Here is a 17,280-nt window from a genome sequence, read left to right as displayed (position 1 = left end):
ATCAATTTATTCATGAAATTCATATGAAAAAACATTCAAATTTTAAAAGGCGAGTACCTTTTTTTTGATTCAATGTACCAATTTAACGACGGAATAGTAAAAGTTATCGATGACTTTAAACTCTAAAACTAATAATGATCTGGTAGAATTCTTAAAGCTATGGAATATTGTAGATTGGAATATTTTGTCATGCATCCGAATAATAATAATAATAATTCAAGGCACATAATAATAACACAGAAAATTGAAGTGCTTTACGACCAACGCATTCAATATGGACGGTGTAAGACTATAGGTACTGTGTGCAAAAATAAAAAACGAAAGCTGTGATTATGAGTGAGTTATATCAGGGCGATCAGAAAATATTTTGGAAAATCCAGTTTTTCGATTTTTCTAATCCTGCGTCGGGAGTAAATGTGGCACTTTGTATATTTTTTTCTACCCTTTTAACGCTTTTTTAGTACACCGACAAACGAGCTCAAGCACGAATCACAAAATATATACATAATAAATATTGTACGTGCTTGATATCGTCATTATGTCGTTTCATCCAACCCGGTGTCACATTATTATCATTAGGAATGGGATTTTAATGAACTAAGAAATCGAAAAAAATACATTAAAAATGTATTTAAAATATTAATATTTCGATCCTGTGATACAATTGCAAACGGAGTTGCATGTCTGGACATATATATGTACGAGCAGCTGATCTATGGTATAATAAAGATAGTGAAGACAAATTAATATCACCTCTTTAATTATTCGTTTTTTGATAACATGAAAACGGTGGTCGAAGAATGTATTAAATATTAATATTATTGTATGGATAATTCACCTTCGTCACTATCTGGCTGTCGACCAATTCGTAACTATAAGTACCGATATAATTTTTATATTTGTATATAGAATTTAAGTAAAATGTAGTGAAAATTCCGTAAAAAAACATCAAAAATTACCTAAATAGTAAAATTGGTCAAACAATTTAAGATTTAAATTATCTGTAGGTACCTATTAACTAACACATTTTTCATTTACGAATATGTGTTATAAAAACACAAGAAAAAATAACATTGCATAAAAATCCTAGTCCTAATTTTATTATTACCATCGTTTCGTATACGTACCAGAAAACACGACTTCCGTCGACCAGTCTGACCAGCCGTGAACGTTGTGAGCCTTGAGGCGGGCCACGTACGTGGTGCCGTGTTGTAAGGTGATCGGTACGGTCGCGGGCTCTCCGGCCGGCTGTTGTGCCTGACCGTTGTCGCCGAACACGTAGGACACGGAGTACCGGCGCTCGTCTCCCGCGTTGCCACCAGTAGACGACTCGACCACCTGTGGCTGTGGCTTGACGTCAGTCCAAGAAGCCGGCGAGTCCTGTGAAATGCGTACAATATAGGCGTGTTATAACACTGATATACATAGAGGTAAACAGGCGACGATGGCCGTTGGCAGTATTATAATTTATGGTTTAAGTCGTCGTTTTTTTTTTTTACACAATTAAAATATATTTGGGGACACTATATTTCTGTTCTATAATACATTTATTAAGCACCTACTAAGTGTAATAGATTAATAGTGCATGATAATAAGGTTAAGAGTATATGGGGGCTATATGGCCATTTGAAGATTATACTGATTATAGCAATTAACATTAATTTATTAAAATTGTCTGAGCTCTCGTATATAATACATTTATTTTATATTTTTTGTGAAACTATTATTATCTTAAAAGTATGCCTACGTTAAGTTTAATCATTCAGTTACTTCTCTTTCGAATTTCAATTTAGAATTTTAGATGCATCAATATTTTCAACAAAAAAAACATAGGTATGTTTAACAATTTACAGTAAAAAGTGTGGTTATCATTTGGCACCTGGGAAGGTTCATGGCATTGATACCTTGCAAATGAGATGACCTATTTAGTTGCAATGGAGTCAAAGCATAACTCGAGCGATGTAGTGATCGATGTATATAATAGACATGGCTGTGTATATTTAATATTTATACATATAGGCCTTGGTGGTTGGTGCGGTAAATGTCATAATGTGTCACTCTATGCAATACAATTTTGTTTTGGCGCCATTGACGATGACTACAAGTTTAATGCCTATTTAAAATGACATATTATATTATTAGCATATTATACCTGTTGCCGCCTGTACTGCAACTGGTACCCCATCAGAGGCGACAAACTGTCCACAGTCCATGCCAGTTCGGGTGCCTTGCCATTGACATGCACGTACGACGGTTGTGGCTGGGCAGGCGAACCTGTAACAGAAAGAAACAATTCGCGATTCGTCAATTAAGTGAAGTCGTTATACCTATAGGCCATATGTAATAATAACATGGATGATACCTCACAGATTGAGGATCACTATATTTTTGAGGTCGTGAAGTGATAACAAATCGAGACCGTTTGTTTAAATTTTGGTACAATATACGATTATATATTATATTATATTGATGGTGGATACTCGATATAGCAATAACTTATTTGGCCTCAATTGTAATCATTGCTCACCGCTTATAAGACGTTATGTTTTATCCATGTTTTTATTATCTATGGTGGTACTACAAAACGGTGGTATCTAATATACAATGGATGTGTGAGGTATAATTATAGAATGCAAATATTATGTATATCCTTACCGGTCAACGTTATGTAATCCGAATAAGAGATGCCCACACGGTTCTCCGCCCGACACCTGTATCGACCAAAATCCTGTGGCCCATCCACCTTTTTCACTTTGAGCAAGAAAGTGGGTCCTGCCGGTATCGTGGTTGCGTTCCCTGAGATCGTGTTGTGGGAGGCTGGTAGCCTGGTCGTTTCGTACCGGCTGTGGGGGCTATCTGCGGCCACAGGTGTCGACGATGGCGGCCCGTTCGGGGTCAGAATTTCCTTTTCCCAGGTGACTTTCACCTTGGGAAATGCTTGCACGATACATGTCATCTGAGCATCGTACGTTTCTCCGGTGTTAACGACGAGTCGCGGCACAACAATTTCTGGTAAGACTGCAGCAAATAACACAAAGGGTTAAACAAAACGAACGAAGACCATAAAATTGTACAATATCGTTATTATACTATACAATATTGTTGTAAAGTATTCAGATACTTTTATTGGTAGGTATATCAGGTATTTTATTAAATGCTTTTATATAGAGTTAAATATTTAAAATGAATTTGTTTATTGGTGTGGTCAGATACGGTTTAAAATAATTTTGTAGTCAAATATTTAAAATGTGTTTTTATTGGTATTGAATGCTTTAATTTATATTTTCGAGTGATTTATTTCGATTAATTTGTATGATGATAATTTCGTGAATCGTAAATTCCAATGACAATTGTCAATTGAGCACACAACGATTGTGTTATTTAAAATTAAGTTCGCCATAAAATTATTAATTAATAATTGTATTGTTGGTATAAATTACGGGGAAATATTTTAGAACAAAATAAAAACGGTATTATACTATTATGTGAAGCAATGGTTTAAATAATAATAATAATAATAATAATGATTAATGTAAAATGTAAAATATAAATTACATTATTGTAATATAATGAATATTAGTTAAAATTTAATTTTGTAAGTATTTCAAAAAATTATTTAAATTACTACTTACACTCAACTTCCAGATCTATTCCTAAATGTGCGTTTGCCGCGTTGGGCCCTCCCGAGGATCCCGTGGTGATGCTGTTGTGCGCTGAGCACTCATAGTAACCGGCATCGCGATACGCGACAACGGATTCGATACGGACCTCATTCGTGTTAGATACAACCACCGTCGAGGGAGTTGGTGATGCAGAATCCGGGACCTTTTGATCATGGTCTGGAGACGACGTGGTCGATTGAAGCGGTTGCTGGTGGTATTTAGTCTATATATGACAAATTACATCACGGACGTATTAAAAAACAGTAAATTTGTTAACGAGCGCGAATCATTACCCTTCTGGTCCATTGAACTGTAGGTTCCGGGTACCCTGCCACGCTGCATACCAGTTGCACTAGTTCACCTTGTTTTACTGTCATTTTTTTCGAGCCTACGTTAGGCATCAACCCCGAGGGTCCCATTGCTTGCACTGTCAATACTTTCGCAGGGTCTACATAAAGAATTCCACGTAATGCATTAAAACACAGTCACAAAATAATAAATGTAAGTATAAACATATTGGTCACTACGAGCGCCGGTTATAAATTTGTGTTGTAAATGGGTAAGGTTATTTCAGCCAGCCCCCCGCTGAACCAAAGAAAAATCACTTGCAATTTAAGAGGTGATAACTTACGCAACGTCCCGACGACAACACACTTTGCACATTAATTCTCATTCACCCCGAAATGAAAAACCAAACAAAAATCTTATCTACGCCGCAGACGACGCCAGACCGGCGCTCGGCGACAATACGGAGAGGGTAATAAAATATACAGATAAGTACTGACGTGTGACACGAAGGGTATGGGTAATCTCAATGGGGGGTGTTGTTGTTATCCTGCACGTGTAGGATCCAGAATCCTGCCGAGTTACTTGCTCAATGATGAGTGTGTATTCCTGAATTCCTACAGCTGTCTCCAATTGCGTTCCAGGTTTGACCCTCGGGTCTGTAGTCATCGGATAATAGTCGGTCATTATACTCTTGGTGCCGTTGATCCAAATTACCGCATAGTCATCTATAATGTAACACATTTAGAACGAAGTCAATTATTTCAATACCTATATTAAATTATTTTTTTGAAAAAAGTATTAGAATAGGTTGTACATATACTATATATAGGCATAAATCGAATTGGTTTAGGAAGGTAGTCCATTTAACATCAAATTATAAACATAATAAAACATGTTTACATAATGCATACGTATATATTAAATAAGTGCAGTATTTAAACCACACAAATGTTATTAATATTATTTGTTATTTCGAAGTTAAAACTTAAAGACTTTAATAATCATCAACGGCGAAAGTAGCCTAAATTTTAGTGGGACTTATAGAAATGTAAGCTCCTTATTTTATAGACTTTAAAAAACATAAGTTGATCACCCTCCCCCCCCCCCACACACACACACACTTAACACAGTTTTTAACTTGCTAATACAAATTAAAACGTACATAAGATACATCATTTACATATACGATATCTATTTTATACATCACATTATATCTATAAGCAATCAGAGTAGGTGACGATCTTTACCACATTTTCTACTGAAAATAACGACTCTAACGTTTTTATAATCTATCAGAAATACTGGTCTACAAAAAGAACATTTTAAATTTTTTCAATTTGTTTTTTCAATATATAATTAAATAAATATTATTGGGTTGTAATTTCGAAATTATTATAAAAAACTATACTGACTAAGTAGTTAGTAATTAGGTTCTTTATGAAAACTTATGCTGGAGTGACTTAGTATAGTTTTGTTGGTTTATCTTAGCTCCTAAGACCCCCTATTTTTACCAATGCTTAACATGAATAACGAGTAAAATGGAAGGAAAATTTATACGTAAACACTACTTGGGTATACAATAATTAATAGACTACATAAACCCTAAACTTAACTGAATACAATTTCGACGAAAAGTAAAAATCCTACATATTATATAAGTATTCTGCATTACTTACCAGAACCATTGGCAACCCTGCAAGGGAGATTCACCGTTGTGCCCTCGATAGTTTCTACAACAAGTCCCGATGTCAGTAAGCTGGGCATTGTATTAGCACCGCCGCCGTCGGCTTCTTGGCCTTCCGAATCCTCATCCTCATCACTAACGGCAACTTTGGAAGAATCTGGGCTTTTATCATCTCGGCGAATACGCTGTAGTTGATAGTTGTCCTCTCGTAAGGTACGACATTCACCTGTGGAAAACCAAAAAAAAAACGATCAGTTATATATTTGATAATATTGATCTTGTATACTATATGTATACGTAGTTGTATTTTATATACTTATATAATATAATGATATGACATTGTAAACGTGAGCCATTAACTATTGATCCTAACTTACCTAGGGGAAAAGATAGGTTTGGGGTGTTCAAAAACCGCCCAAAAGTTAACAATTTTGTTTCAATAAAATACTTATATATATAGCCTACATAATCACGTTACATTTCTAGTAAATTATATTTCACGTTGATTAAATTTGTGTTAAAGTCAATTCATTTCACGATTGTTGCCAAAAGCACGCAACTCACATTTCAATACAAATGTATCCCTTTTCATGTCCTCCTCCACCCCGGAAATGTTTCCAATATACGACCATATTCTAGCCAAGACGGCAAAACCAGATCTGTCTATAGTTTACACATTGGCCGAAGAATCAGAAAAAGCAGTACTATACGATTGAGCACTTAAAAAAAAATTGGAACAGTGCCTTAACTGTAAAAACACCTGTTTTCATTATTTCATAATTATTTTTAAAATACATAAAAGTAATAATTTACTATTGTTGTATTTATTTTTAAACTAAACATTACTCAACATACATTTAGCTACACTATTTTCTCTACGTACATTTCGGAATATATATCTTAAAATGTCTTTCATTCATAACGTTCAACCCTTGTAAATTTCCATATGGATACCTATCACCTATTGTCTATCGATATCGATTTGTAGCTTTGTATTTTCAACAAATATTAACAACTCGGTGGAATCCGAGGGAGCCGAGAGAATTTTGTGACGATGATCAAACTGCAGCAAAAACTACATAAGCACCTTACTAAGATATTTACAAACTATAAAAATATTATTTTATTATAATATTTCAATGTGCTAACCGACGAGTCCCCAGTCCGAATTATCAGGTACTTATTTATAAGAGAATAACTGTTTAAGTAAAAACTTTTAAAAAAGCACACCGCGTCGCGTTCCGTGCCGCCGCGAACATTGCACGGCATCGCGTGAATCGTGGTCGTGCGACGGCGGTTCCTTATACGAACTATTACGCACATCGCACGTACACGAGACGCTCTTCCGGATCCTCGTCCGGCGACGCGAATAATAAAACCGCCAACTGCTGAGCCGACGCGATAACAAATACCGTCGAGGCGACGGCGAGAAAACGCGATCGCGACTGCGACGGCGGTGGTTTCTCCTCGAGGCGGTCGTCGCTGCCGACGGCATTCCTTGACGCGAAGAAACGTCCGCGGCGGTACACAATACCGAAATACCATTAGGCATTATAATTATTGTCGGGCAGCATTACATTATTACTATTATTGTTATTGTTTTCGCGTCTCTTCAAGTCCGATTGTTATACACTCGACACGTCGGTAGTGGCGGTGTGACGGAGGGGGCATTATTGTTGTGTTTCATTGGCGGCGGATTGCCGTCGACAATAATAATGATGATACTTAAATAACGGCGGCGGCGTTGGCGGCGTCGGCGGCGGTGTGGATACAAACGCGACCCGCCTCCGCCACAGTCGTCGTCGTCGCCGCCGCCGTTATGATAATAACAATAATAATAATAATAATATAATCATAACATTATAATTTATGATTATCACCGAGCGACTCGAGTGGAGGAGCGTGTTGCGCGCCGCGTAGATCCCTCGCCGAGCGCCATCGTTTGAATATCAAACGAGACGTGCGTAATGACCGTAATCGCGTAATAATTGCCATTTACACGCGGCATACATTGTATTATTGCCGTGTTTAAATTGCTACGTGCGAGCCTTACGAAATCCGCCAGCAACAGACGGACGATATTATTATGGTGTCATAGTTGTGCGGCGACTTCAACGACTTCAATCGAACCCGAAACTTTGTCCGCCGGTCCGAGTTCGGGTTTCACCATGTCGGTACATCTCGCCTCAGTGGCACGCGCGCGTCTCCGATGAGCAAACAGCGCCCAGTCCGCGGTCGCCTGGCCGGTTTTCGTAACAATAATAATATCGTCTTGCGCACGGTCTGCCGATCCATCGGCCGCGACAGTGACACACGATCGACGCGACCACCGCCGGAGTGACCGACCGCAAACGTCGTACACGCACGCCGCTCTACCCCTTCCCCCGCGCCGGCCGTCACAACCCTCGCCGACACGGCCACCGCCGACGAGGGCGTAGCCCGCCCGCCGCACCGACACAGCCACATAGCCGCATTCGGCTTATAATTTAATTAACTCGGCGACGGCGGCTCGTACACAATACTAAACACATAATGGTATATAGACACCGTTGTATTGTGATATCCGTTTTATATAATAGAAAACGCGGACGAAAAGCACACGTTGACTCGTTAAGGGCGTAGTCACTGCCTCGCGCCGCCGATTTACAAACAACCCGCACTTTGTCGTTGTGTTCCGCCAAGTCGCGTAACTCTGAGGCGAGGGGAAGGGGTTGTCCACGGTGATAAGTAATTGAACGTCGGCCGCGGGCGCATACCTCGACCGTGCACATACCGGAGGCGTGGCCGCGGCCGACCCAATAACCTTTTCGACCGGCCTGTTTCCAAAGACGTATTGCAGTCGTGACGAAATGTCAACGGCAGCGCAAATGCCGTCCGAGTAGGCACGCGGCCGGCCTATTCGCGCCTACTCCGCCGCCGTCCGCGACGTCGGGGTTCGACGACCTGGGACGACGACGACGACGCCGCCGCTGTTGGTGGGGGGAGGGGAAAAAACCGAAATTCCGTGGCGTTCACGTCGTGTAGACTGTTTGTTTTTTTTTTGTACACATCAAATAATATAATATAATATATGTTTCGTGCCATAATATAGTTTACGTTCGTAGTCCGCGGGGGAGGGAGGGCGGGGGACACTCGCAATACCATACGCATAACGACGCAACCACCGCCGCCCAGCACCACACGTGGATGGGTTTTTTGTTTTCGCGACATCCGGAATTTCGAGTGTATAATTTTTTTTTTCCTCCGTGACGAGCGAACGGTTCTGGCCGGCGTCCGATGTTATACATATTATACACGTGACGGCGACTACGACGGTTTTTTATACGGCGCGTCGAGCACGTTTGTATAAATATAATTTCGTATGATATCATATACATTTTTATACGCACACAATGCGGTTGTACACGAACACGATTATTATTCGATACGAATATTGTTGGAATGGAAAAAAATACGCCAGCGAGGCGATCGCGGGTGGTCGGGTGAGGAGAGGAGACCCGCATGCACGCATATCGCGGTCGATCGCACAATACAATTATTATTATTATTATTATTATTATTTGAATATTGACGCGGCGGCCGAACCAAAGAGATGTCGGTGTTTGTTGGCGGGGTGTGGTTCAGGGGGGGGGGGGTAGTTGGGCGTCGGCGGCGTCCAGGTGGCGGTGGCCGAACGAAACCACAACGGAAGACGATTAACAAAATATAATAGTAATAAGGACCCGCGACCGTTCTGTAACCACACGAAACCGCGTCGATATTCGACTGGTAAGTGCGGTAATAATGAGACGCGCGTCGGAAGAGAGACGGAATCGCGTCGGCCCCGTCGGACACCACGAACACAGCGTCTCGTGCGCATATGTGTCGATGACGACGATGGGAACGATCGGTTGCAGTAATAACGATGTAACGATGACTCGGCGGATGTGAAAACGGACCACACGTCATGCGGCGACGGCGGCGGGTATATAATAAGAGCACACTGTTAATTACCATGGTCGTATAATATTGTGTTTACAGAGGCAGCACAAGTAAAATAATATATTATCGTGTGTGTAGAGTGTGTATAGACGACGAACATGTGCGGACGACGAAATTTATGGAACAAATATATTATTATGACGGCGGCTGACGGGGGCGGAGCGCGGGGATTCGACGACGATATCATGCTGGTGGCGATGATGAAACGGTTCTGGAATGCCGGATCGGAGGGGCTAAGGGGGGTGGTGGCAGTGGTTGTTCGGCAGATGACTAAACGGCGTACATGTACGTCCGACGATACTCCGTCGCTGACGCTGTAAGCTGTTGTAGTTACTAGTTGTAGCGAGTTGCGGCGACGCAGCGGACGAGGTGGAGGAGGAGGAGGACGACGACGACGCGCTATTTAAGTAATTTTTTTTTCCCGTCCCGAGTGCGGGCGTAGAGGCGTCGGCGGGGAACCAGAAGAGGTGACATCATCACCGCGGGCGCGAGAGAGATCTAGCGCGACCTCTGCAGCGCGCGCGCGTGTCTCATCACCGCGATCGAATTCGAACAGCGCACACGCATATTATTAAATACACGTATATTTAGATACGTATTATAGTGCATGGCACGATACACGCCGTCCATATAGGAAATGTGTGCACACAATATTGCATTGCGTTTGTTATTAAATATGCATTGAAAATATACATAAATCGTTATCGTGGCAATAGTAACGGGTTTGCGGCCAAAGCCGGAGAAGTGCTTTTGTTTTACTTATTTCCCAAGCAGAGGCGATAAAAACGTTATGAAAAACAACGTTCGAAAAAATATATAATACGATTATTATTACCAGCCAAGTGCGAGGGCTATATTTACATGTACGCGCGCCGAACAGCACGTGACACGACCAACGACGATAATAATAATACTCTGAGCGAGCCAGGGTGCGAGCGCCAGCGCAGTTAAATGTATTATTATTTCGATTATTATTATTGTAAATAATAACGTCTGAGAAATATCGGACTGACGTGACACCGTAATATAATACACGCGGGGCGTCGACGACGACGATTAAATCTCATCTCGAGCGCTGAAGAGGAGGTGTCGTTGTCGCGGTCGAGGCGTAACGACCGGGCAATACGACCGTCGGGATAATGATGATTGATGATAACGATTGGCGATGACGATGACGATGATAATTATGCCGAACGAGTGCGTGAACGAACGCCAACTGACGTTTTCTAGTGCACCGTTCGATGATAACAACGTGTGACAGGGGGTGTGTGTGGGGGGAAACCTTTGCGATATCCTTGTCCGGGAAAACGGTATAATAAAATACTTATTTTTTATTTACGACCCATCGCTTCGACGGACGCGCCAACACGACTCAGAGACGACGCGTGTATTCAAGTGTTGGAATGTCGCAGTCGCTATAGTCGCACATTATTTACACACCATCATTATATTACGCACAAAAGAGGATGATGGTGATAAAATAATTACGACGACGACGACGACGACGACGGCGGCGACTGCAGCGGTTGAGGCGTTGATGAGTTGCTCAATAATTATAAATAACGTGTGACAAGACAAGGTTTTGCAAAATAATTACATCGCGTGTGTGGAGTGTGTGTTTGTTCGAGTTTCGACTGTGAAGAACAAAATAGGTACAGAAAACCGATCGATCAACGTTGTTTATTGTTATTGTAATAATTTAAAGCCAACGCTGTTGTTGTCGAGACTCGAGAGCGCGTTGACAATAATATTTGGTTGTGGCGCGGGTGTGGCCATGGCAGAGTATATTATATAATTAATAAAAAATGTTCACAATATTTTATAATAATTAATAACGACCACGATACATTACATTAGTGTAATACATAAACTGTCACTGCTACGGTATTATAATCTCTTAGTTTTATCGATCAGTGACGCGACGGTGATATGGGCCGACAACTATTTAATGATTCGTTATTAATTACCTATTATGTCACACGGTCTGTGTTTTTTTCTCAGGTCTAAATTAATAATAATAATTAATTGTATTATATAAAATACATAGCCGATCGACAAACACGCGTCGTACAGCTCACAGAGAATTATTTTTTTACAACGCACCGATAATCTACTACTCGAGCTTAGTTAAGTACAGCTGCTGTTTGATGTTTTTATACAGTTTAAAATTCATGGTACGATTGGTATTTTTAAAATGATCGTTTAACCGACGCGGTCGTATAAAAGACGAAGACTTTCATGTTCTACTCTAATTTATTTGAGAAATTCACGAGCGAACAGTTATCTTTCTAGTAAACGGTAGATCCCGATTGCGTACGATTTACCTTTTTGGAAACACGATTGCGAATAATTGACAAAAAACAAAGGAATACAACACGATCGCGTGCTAAATAGAGTCCGATGTAGTCAAATTTATAATCAAACAGTTTTCAAGATTAAATTTAAATTTAAACATATTAAAATTAAAAAAAAATTATATTTAAATTAATTTATTAATTTTAAAATTAAATTAAACTTATTCAACAAGGTTCAATTACATGGTTTTTTTTTAAGTCAGCTTTGTCTGTTATGCCTGGTTTACACAAAGCTGAATAAACAAAAAACACAACAGCAATTAGTAAGAAATTAAGTGTTTTAGTTTGATGACAAACAAGATACACCAACAAAATGTAAGCTTTCCGTTAACATCCTGAATGCAAAATAATGTCAACATTTAAGAGACAAAATATTGAGTTGTTTTAATAAAGGTTTTCATATTTATTTACTCATTTTAAAACCAAAAAACTTCAATAACAACATTTGGACAAAATAAAAAAAATGCTCCTATTCATTTATGGTAATAACATTGTTTGGCGTTAAATTAGAACCGAGTTGTGGAAATGATGTTGCTGAGTGTTGAGTATGAAAATATTTCTTTTCCCTGTGCATTTTAGTGAATTTACACAGGGAACAGTTATTGTACATTATATGGCAGTATAAAAATCAAACACCATATTACATTAGTCTTATTTTTATATAAGGAGGGGATACACGTGTGTATGAGTAACTATAGAATTTTGTCTAGCTGTGGTGGGTTGAATGTCTAGAAAAAAATATCTAAAAATAATATCGACTCTAAACATTCCGAAGAATGTCTATAGTGTATTTTTCAAATTATTTCATATCATAAGTTATAATTTATAACATAATAATTCATAATTTTATTCTCGTATAATATTAGGTATAACTGGTGACCGTGAACGCAAAATAATGACATAACTCTTACTATTATATAGTATTATACAACACATAATATGTATTATGTGGCAATATTTATTATATATTTTTTTTATTAAAGAGAAAAAAAATAAGATGAAACGTCAAATTTTTAAAAAGCCAGACAGGGTATAAAATGGGTTGAGGCACTCGTCACTCTTTTTATTCGTCCCGAAACCGGATACCAGTAATGTACTTAATATAATTACAAAATTTTAAATCGATAATTGATAGTCATCACATTTGAAAAATGATGACACTAGTTTATTATACCTAATTTATAGTGTTTACACAGCGTTTTTAAAAATATTAAGTTATCATAAAACGATTTTACAAGCACTCAAGTTTATTAAATATAAGGATATCATATCATGTACCAGTAATCAGTATATACATAGTAATTAATAAAATTCAAGTAACCGGAAATTAAAATCAAAGACTAAGAATTCTATTAAAAGAGCATCTACAAAATATAAAAATAACACCGTACGACTAAGAGAGCGTTGTAATCAAACCCTTTTAAAAAAAACATTTTGAGTAACGATTTTAGTGTTCCGAGAGTTTTTGACATACGGTTAGAAATTATAATAGCAGATGGTTATACTTGGTTTGTCTTTTGATGTAAAATTTTCCAGTTAAATGAAATCATTAGATCCATTAAACCATTAAATCAACAGTTCTTAAAAATTATATCGCAATACTGAAAAATAAAAACAAGTCATCGATAAAAATTGTAAGTCTTTAGAAGTTTTTAGATTCTAAATAGCAACAAAATTGTTAAAATACATTTTGCTTAAAACTGGTAAGCAGCAAATTCCATAAATTTTCCCTGGCACTGCATAGGGAAACTAGAAAACTACTATAAAATCAAAAAAGATACCCACGTGATGAAATCAATATTCTATATGAAACTTTTGGATAACTCTTTCCGTCTTACAACTAGAAAAATTATAACCGACAAAACTAACCAAGAAATGAAACATAATTTTAAAATTAAACAAATTATTGAAAGATATAGATTTTATGTTTATCAATAAATCATTCATTACCAGCCGCTGTATGCTAATTACAATACTGCCAATTTTTTAGCTATGAACTATGCATAAATTAGAGTGGTTTTTTAAAAGGTATTTTAATGTACTTTATAGGCCAGTGGGCAGTGGCAAACAGTTTAGACATAAAACATCGCATTTAGCTGCGTTATCGGTCGCAAGCGCTTATCGCTGCAGGACGGCTGTACTTAAATGAGTATACATTTCGCCTTTGAAGTAATAAGTTAGATATAAAAACCCATCTTAAGTACAATGACCCACCTGGAGCTATTTTTAAAAAGAATTTTAGATTTTCAGTCTCTTGCCTAAATATCATAGTGGCAACGTATTATGTAACTTTTTTATGAGCTTAAAAATAAATAATAAATGTTTATTTTTTGCACTATTGTAATGCTATACTTTTTATGATTCTGAGTGATCAGTGATGCATAATTGTATTGGTTTGAAAGTGAGCACAGTTATAATATACATAATTATTATTATTTACGCAAAACCATTTAGATATATCTATATTATAGAAAATTAAATCTAGACTTAATTAATATGTATAATATTATATTCAAACAAATATCATTTTTCCTTTTCCTCAATAGTTATCGGGAAAAACTACTGACGACAATAAATCATTTTTGAAAAAGAACCACTTCAGAATTGTTTTTCGAAAATACGATTATTGATGTCAAATATTGATACTTCAAGTCCCATCATGCTCGCATAATGGTGTCCCTTACTTCCTGTGTGGACTTTTTCGATTACTATTAATTATTATTTATAATGTACACTCTACTAAGTTGATTATACTAGGTCCAAATATTTAAGAAAAATTCAAACAAACAGTGTTCACTTGTGAACGAGCACCGGAAAATTGAAATAAATATCATACATTATTGGGACAATGGACGTAACTGTGTGTAAACAATTGAATGTAACGATGACGATAAGGCGTGAGGATGACCGTCCACGAATCGTACCCAGACCAAACGTCTAGTCTAAAAAAACAACCGACCATTAAAGCCAATCGGTATAATTGCTGTCATTAAAAAATACTAGGTACTAAAATTAAAATTAATATTACAAATTGAAAATCATTTCGACTCATTTAAAACTCGTTTTTTTAACAGATCCGTAATATATATACTATAATAATAGTTCTATGTACTATATAAGACGCATGCCAGAGGGAGCACACACACACACAGTATGATGACGTTACGTTGTAACTACTGAAAAAAAATTCACTGAAAAGTGGTGGGGTTATGATATTGTTTTTTTTTACGTCAGTCCGCGGTTACTGACCATTTTGTAGTATTCTTCTTTTTTCTAATAGTTTGACGTGCCGGCGGGCAGGCACATCGCAATGAATGAGACTACAGAGCCGCGAGAATATTGTGCGTGCGCATACGCATATCTTAATAAAACGTGCGTATAGTCATTGTAAAAAATAACGTCGTATAGGTAGGTACTCCGTACTATTATAATTATTCATTATTATTCTTTCTACTGTTGCTTCGTGTTCAGAAATAAAAAACGAGTGTTTGAAGCATATGGCCCCCCTCCGATATCATAATACGATATTATACGTCATATTATTATTATAATATTAAGTATACAATATAGTTTCGAATTTAACGCGGCGGTGGTACTTGATAAGCCACGCGATGTAACATGTTATAATATTATACACACACACGTATATAGATATGTACACACGTTATGTATGTACAATATTTACCGTACGTCTCTTTGAAGAGCGAAGAGCACAAGTGTTTTGTGCGTTACACGATTACGAAATATACCTCAGCAACTGCCGCCGCCGACGACCGCGGTCGTCGGATGATCGATTTGAATGGAAAGGAAAAAGCCGATAACAAAACTCGTATAAGCACGCGTGTGTCTTCCATACAATATTATTATAGCATAATAAAAAAATAATATTATAGTTTACGTTTTATCGAATAAACGAACTCCATTAATTAAATATCTGTATAGTATTACATTATTATTATCGTTTTCACGGCGATAACATTATTATTATTATGCATTGATGTATTATTATAATAAATAACAATAAGCAGACAGAACTTAATCGCAGGACAGTGTGAAATTATAATGCGGAAGGCGAGGGCAGAGGATACAATTTTTATTTATAAGATATACATTTACATTTTTAATCCAGTATGATTAATATTATCACATTTTTTAGAAATGTCGTGTCTATGAGTCATTATGACCTTTACACAGTAACGATGCCCATCAAACACAGCACGACGTTTTCTTGAGAAATAAACAAAACTAACTTCGATTTAAAAAAAGTCTTGGTTGTTAAATCAAAACTGATTTATACATTTACGCCTTAAAAAATAATAATCAATATAATACAAGTGAACACGCGCACCGCCTGACATCCGTTTATGTGATATTTATCGATATATATACCTACTAATTCATTTTGAGCCCAAATCGCATAAAAATTTTTATTTCGAAATACGAAAAGTCAATAAAAATAATAATTTTAAATTTATTACAATGGTTTTATGGCAACTTCGATAATTATAAATAGTTATATTGTTGTATACTATAATATACAAGCCGATATTGAATAATAAATGTTATAAATATTTATAATATGTTCTTCGATGGATCGTATACAGTATAAATCCAACGTTCCGTGCATGTTAAAAATATAATAATGAGGTGCAATACAAAACGCGATAACGCCAATGTAGAGTGCCAATATTCCCTAGAATTTTCTTTTTACGATTTAGCCGACGATTTAAATTATAAACACGACATGTACAAAACATGCAGTTACATAAAATATGGTTTAATACGAGTTATTATAAAATATCTTTGCTCATATACAGTAGATATAATAATAAATAATAATATTATACTTCTATAGTTATTTTCCCTATATGCACGCAAAAATGTGAGTATTGTGAGTATTCGCATATCTTACAATAACAAAAAACAACTCGTACCTACATAGTGCCACATCGTGGAAGTGCGCAGAACAAGATTTCTGTAAATGAATAAAATATGTAACAGAGGCGGACGAGTTATGAGACAAGAAATGTCTGGTATGATGGTGACTTATACCGGATATCAGTATTTTTTCAAATGTTCAGCTTATTATGAACAAAAACACCGAACAATTCTTCATCAGCATACCATGCATTAAGCTGATACAAAAAAACTTGGCAAACAGTGAATATTGATGAAATAAGATTACATTATTTTTAATAGACATAAATAGATGACATGAAAAATATCAATACAGCCAATACGATACACATCAGCTATTACAGAACACTTCGCCCACGACGAAATACGTATAAGTATAAACATGTTTTAGAAG

General features: G+C 37.2%; 1 protein-coding gene across 4 annotated transcripts in view; it reads right to left on the bottom strand.

Moving 5' to 3' along the window:
* Nucleotides 1-17,280, bottom strand: part of LOC111038771 (neural cell adhesion molecule 1-like) — a 37,415-nt gene that overhangs the window by 8,270 nt on the left and 11,865 nt on the right. For all 4 annotated transcript variants that reach the window (XM_022321999.1, XM_022321996.1, XM_022321995.1 and 1 more), the window contains 7 exons: nt 5,627-5,860; nt 4,448-4,675; nt 3,956-4,110; nt 3,633-3,885; nt 2,656-3,018; nt 2,153-2,274; nt 1,128-1,380 (listed from right to left, as the gene is read on the bottom strand). In XM_022321999.1, the coding sequence (XP_022177691.1) occupies nt 1,128-1,380; nt 2,153-2,274; nt 2,656-3,018; nt 3,633-3,885; nt 3,956-4,110; nt 4,448-4,675; nt 5,627-5,860 (1,608 nt within the window). The remainder of the gene's footprint in view (nt 1-1,127; nt 1,381-2,152; nt 2,275-2,655; nt 3,019-3,632; nt 3,886-3,955; nt 4,111-4,447; nt 4,676-5,626; nt 5,861-17,280) is intronic.

The sequence above is a fragment of the Myzus persicae genome, unplaced genomic scaffold, assembly GCF_001856785.1.
Source record: "Myzus persicae strain clone G006 unplaced genomic scaffold, MPER_G0061.0, whole genome shotgun sequence".
In the NCBI taxonomy this organism is placed as follows: domain Eukaryota; kingdom Metazoa; phylum Arthropoda; class Insecta; order Hemiptera; family Aphididae; genus Myzus; species Myzus persicae.
The sequence above is the reverse complement of the archived record's forward strand: the minus strand, read 5'-3'. Positions and strand labels throughout refer to the sequence as shown.